Source organism: Gigantopelta aegis, chromosome 5 (genome assembly GCF_016097555.1).
Source record: "Gigantopelta aegis isolate Gae_Host chromosome 5, Gae_host_genome, whole genome shotgun sequence".
Lineage (NCBI taxonomy): Eukaryota > Metazoa > Mollusca > Gastropoda > Neomphalida > Peltospiridae > Gigantopelta > Gigantopelta aegis.
The window spans coordinates 24,022,165-24,026,979 of NC_054703.1; the positions used below are offsets into that span (position 1 = coordinate 24,022,165).

The 4,815-nt window shown below is 34.1% G+C and overlaps 1 protein-coding gene across 1 annotated transcript in view; it reads left to right on the plus strand.

Annotated features, from left to right (window-relative positions):
* The window catches only part of LOC121373712 (sodium-coupled monocarboxylate transporter 1-like), a 38,914-nt gene that overhangs the window by 11,252 nt on the left and 22,847 nt on the right, over nt 1-4,815 (plus strand). The window contains exons 4-6 of the mRNA XM_041500451.1: nt 662-729; nt 1,309-1,389; nt 2,426-2,499. Coding sequence (XP_041356385.1) covers nt 662-729; nt 1,309-1,389; nt 2,426-2,499 — 223 coding nt within the window. The remainder of the gene's footprint in view (nt 1-661; nt 730-1,308; nt 1,390-2,425; nt 2,500-4,815) is intronic.

Consider the following 4,815-nt stretch of genomic DNA (forward strand, 5'->3'; position numbering starts at 1 on the left):
CAAAATCTGTGTGGTCCTTAACCATATGTCTGACGCCATATAACCGTAAATAAAATGTGTTGAGTGCGTCATTAAATAAAACATTTCTTTTTTTATTATGTTGCATCAATGATGTTGAACATGCGAGTTTATTAAGCCTGTATTTGTGTTTAGCTTTACGTTAGAAGGAGCGGGACGTAGCCTAGTGGTAACGCCCTCGCCTGAAGAGCGGTCGACCTGGGGTCGATCCCCGTCGGTGGGCCCATTGAGCTATTTCTCGCTCCTGTCAATGCACAACGACTGGTATATCAAAGGCCGTAGTATGTGTTATCCTGTCTGTGGGATGGTGCATATAAAAGATCCCTTGCTGCTAATCGAAAAGAGTAGCCCATGTAGTGGCGACAGCGGGCTTCCTCTCTTATTATCTGTGTGGTCCTTAGCCATATGTCTGACGCCATATAACTGTAAATAAAATGTGTTGAGTTTAATAAGATTATTGTTGTGTTTTTAATTTTGCACTAGTAATCGAAGTTGTACGATTACGAAGTCAGACTGTAACTTTTAACTGTGGTTTATGTTTCCGTTTTGCATTAATATAAATAAATGGTGACGTCATATGAAAACTCGTAGATTTCAGCTTTAACGTGCAATTATTTCAGTAGCTGTTATGATTGCATTTCAGTGACTGGTTTTCCGGTATGGGCTACCATTATTACAGTGGGTTTGGTGTCAACGTTCTACACGTCTCTAGTAAGTGTTAACCCGTCGTGGTCGGTGTCGTGTTAGCAACAGATTTTCTGAAAGAAACAAGGGCCTGTTTTAAGGATATTAAAAAAGTTTTATTTACTTTTATGTCCTTCTTTCTTTCTTTCTTTCTTTCTCTTTCGTTTATTTATTTCTTTGTTTATTTAATTACTTCTTTACAGGTTTTTTCTATAATTTATTTATTCATTCTTTCTTTTGTTCTTTGTTTCTTAATTTCTATCTTTTTTTTTTATTTATTAATTTTAGTCTTTATGAATTTATTCTCTTTTCTTTGTTTCTTTATTTTTTCTTTCTTTCTATCTTTCTATCTTTCTTTCTTAATTTCTTTCTTTCTTTCTTTCTTATTATTATGACAATGATGATGATTATTCTTGTTCTTATTATGTGTTATTATGCTATTTTTTTTTTTTTTTTTTTTATTGTTGTTGTTGTTGTTATTGTTATTAATGTTGTTATTATTATTTGTTTTGTTATAGTTATTATTAGTGTTATATTATTAATTATTATTATTATTATTATTATTATTATTAATATTAATATTATTATTATTATTATTTATTACAGGGAGGTATGAAAGCCGTTGTTTGGACAGACGTGTTCCAGTCTCTGGTCATGTTAGCTGGGCTACTGGCTATTCTTATTGAGGTGTGTATTAGCATATTACGTAATATAAATGTGTGTATTACGTATTATAAATGTGTGTATTACGTATTATAAATGTGTGTATTACATAATAATAGAAGTGTATAATTACACAACGAACCTCACACCGTGACATCTGCACGGGCTATACTATTAATTTTATTCATTCGTTGTCGACAGCAGTGCGTGTCATAATTATTGATAAGTATAGTTTCATATAAATATTAAAGGGACAGACCCTAGCTTCTACCCGTGAAAATTAACACTACGTTTAGTTAATCTACAAACCTGTAACACATTTGAATAGTTACAATAGAGTGAAACATGAGTCTGTGACTTTGAAATGGTGAAATACCCTCTAAAAATAGACTAAAACTCGACTCATAACTGTCATTTCTCAGACGCACGTGGGTTTTTTAAAATATCAAAAATGCATTTTGTGATATTAAAAACACCAGGATGACCAAAAACAAAAGTAAAGTATGATTACAGTTATCAATAAACGGCTCTAACAGTAAAAAATATGTCTTAGTGTTTAAAACCTAGGGTATGTCTCTTTAATATACTATAACAATCATGGGTGAGGGGATGAGTATGTATAAGGTGTCACTAACTCACACGTATAGTTTGATTAATGACCTTGGACTAACGATGAAATGAGAAACTAGCCAAAAATATTTTTTAAAATGCACTAATAAATGGGGTATCAAGTTACGTTTTCAATAATTGTTGTGATTTTATTATTTCAATTTAATTATTTTTTTACTTTTGTCTATTATTATTATTATTATTAATTATTAAAAACATTTTAAAAATTATTATAATTAATTAATTTATTTATGTATTTAATCATTTCATTATTATTATTATTAATTAATTAATTAATTAATTAATTTATTATTATTATTATTATTATTAATGGTGTCGCTATTGTAATTATAAATTATTATTTTAATTATTTACGATTTAAATATGTTTCGTCTGGTTTAATGTAGTTGTTGTTGTTGTTATTGTTATTGGTGTTTGTTACTATTGATAGGGTTCAATGATTATTGGTGGTATGGATCAAGTGTGGAGAATCAACGATGAGTGGGGTCGCATTCATTTCTGGAAGTGAGTTCTTAAAGGAACATTCCCGAGTTTTCTGCATTGTAAGATGTTTCCGACTAATAACATATTTCTACGATTAAACTTACATGATAAATATATTTTCTCGTTTAGAATATTAGTGTCTGTGTATTCAATGTGTTTCTGGTCATCTTAATATTTGTAAGACGCCCAAACTGGATTTTGTCGTCAAATAATTTCGTACGTACGAAAAAAATAAAAATTAGGAAATAAGATGAAATTTAACCTAGTACAAATATTGGAACGATAAGAATCACGTTAAACATACAGCCACTAATATTTTATGCAGGAAGATATATTTGATATGTAATTACAATCGTTAAAAAGTCTCGGTTGGTCGATAATATCTTAAAAATTGCAGCAAACTCAGGAATGTCCCTTTAACAGATAAAATATCACTAGGCATTTCGTACTATTGTCTGCAAATATTGTTTTCTAATAAATCGAATATGACAACGCTTTTGATACTTTGATCAATCACTCAATCAATCGATCGATCGATCAATCAGTCAAATCAAATCAAATCAATCAATCAATTAATCGGCCAATCAAATCAATCGCTCGATTAATTGATCAATCGGTCATTCAATCATTCAATCGATCGACAAAATGACACAAGCTGACATTTAATTATCTATTAAATGCGTCTGTCTCAAGCACGACATCCTAGAGACTGTTCACATAAATTGAAGCCAGTAAAATTATATATTCATAACGTTTTCTTGTTTAGAACATCAGTATCAGCATATTCGAAAGACAATTCTGGTCATGCAAATGGCTGTAGTTGCTGAAAGTCAATGATACATATCCCGGGCGGGACGAAGCCCAGTGGTATAGCGTTCGCTTGATGCGCGGTCGGTCTAGGATCGATCCCCGTCGGTAGGCCCATTGGGCTATTTCTCGTTCTAGCCAGTGTACGACGACTGGTATACCAAATGCCGTAGAATGTTCTGTCCTGTCTGTGGTATGTGCTATCCTGTCTGTGGAATGGTGCATATAAATTATCCCTTGCTATTAATGGTAAAATGTAGCGGGTTTCCTCTCTATGACTGTGTCAAAATTACAATATATTTGACATTCAATAGCTGATGATTAATAAATCAATGTGCTCTGGTGGTGTCACTAAACAAAACAAACTAACAAACTGATACATGTTCAGTGTACATATCGAGGTATTCAAAACTAGGAAACCGGCCTCGGTGGAGTCGTGGTTAGGCCATCGGTCTACAGGATGGGAGGTACTGGGTTCGGATCCCAGTCGAGGCATGGGATTTTTAATCCAGATACCGACTCCAAACCCTGAGTGAGTGTTCCGCAAGGCTCAATGGGTAGGCGTAAACCACTTGCACCGACCAGTGATCCATAACTGGTTCAACGAAGGCCATGGTTTGTGCTATCCTGCCTGTGGGAAGCGCAAATAAAAGATCCCATGCTGCTAATCGGAAAGAGTAGCCCATATAGTGGCGGCAGCGGGTTTCTTCTCAAAATCTGTGTGGTCCTGAACCATATGTCTGACGCCATATAACCGTTAAAAAAATGTGTTGAGTGCGTCGTTAAATAAAACATTTCTTTCTTTCTTTCAAAACAAGAAAATATAGTTACTATATAATATATATATATATATATATATATATATATATATGAGCCGTCACACGCGAAAACCTACAACTTAGTATGACGTCAGAAACCGAGTAAACGCGGCTCAAAGTTTGAACCGGCCACGGTGGCGCAGTGGTTAAGCCATCGGACTATAGGCTGGTAGGTACAGGGTTCGCAGCCCGGTACCGGCTCCAACCCAGAGCGAGTTCTTAAGGGCTCAGTGGGTAGGTGTAAAGCCACTACACCCTCTTCTCTCTCAATAACCACTAACCAACTAACAACTAACCCACTGTCCTGGACAAACAGCCCAGATAGCTGAGGTGTGTGCCCAGGACAGCGTGCTTGAACCTTAATTGGATATAAGAACGAAAATAAGTTGAAATAAATAAATCAAAGTTTGACGTCACATGTAAACGCGGAAGTAAAAGTTGACATGCTGTTTGCGTTGTTTGTTTTGAAGATGACATCTTCTTTACATGAAGATCAGTTTCAAGTAAACATATATCTGTATGTACAATAGTGTTTGGTTACTATTTTGTATGTTGTACCCGAGAACATTGGTCGAGATCGTTAGCGATACCATCAGTACTTTGATACACATTTACAAGCATAGGGAAAAGTCCTATATATCGATATGATTATACATAACACAAAGTTCAGCAACTTTTCCAGAAGATATAAACAATATTCATAAGTTACAAT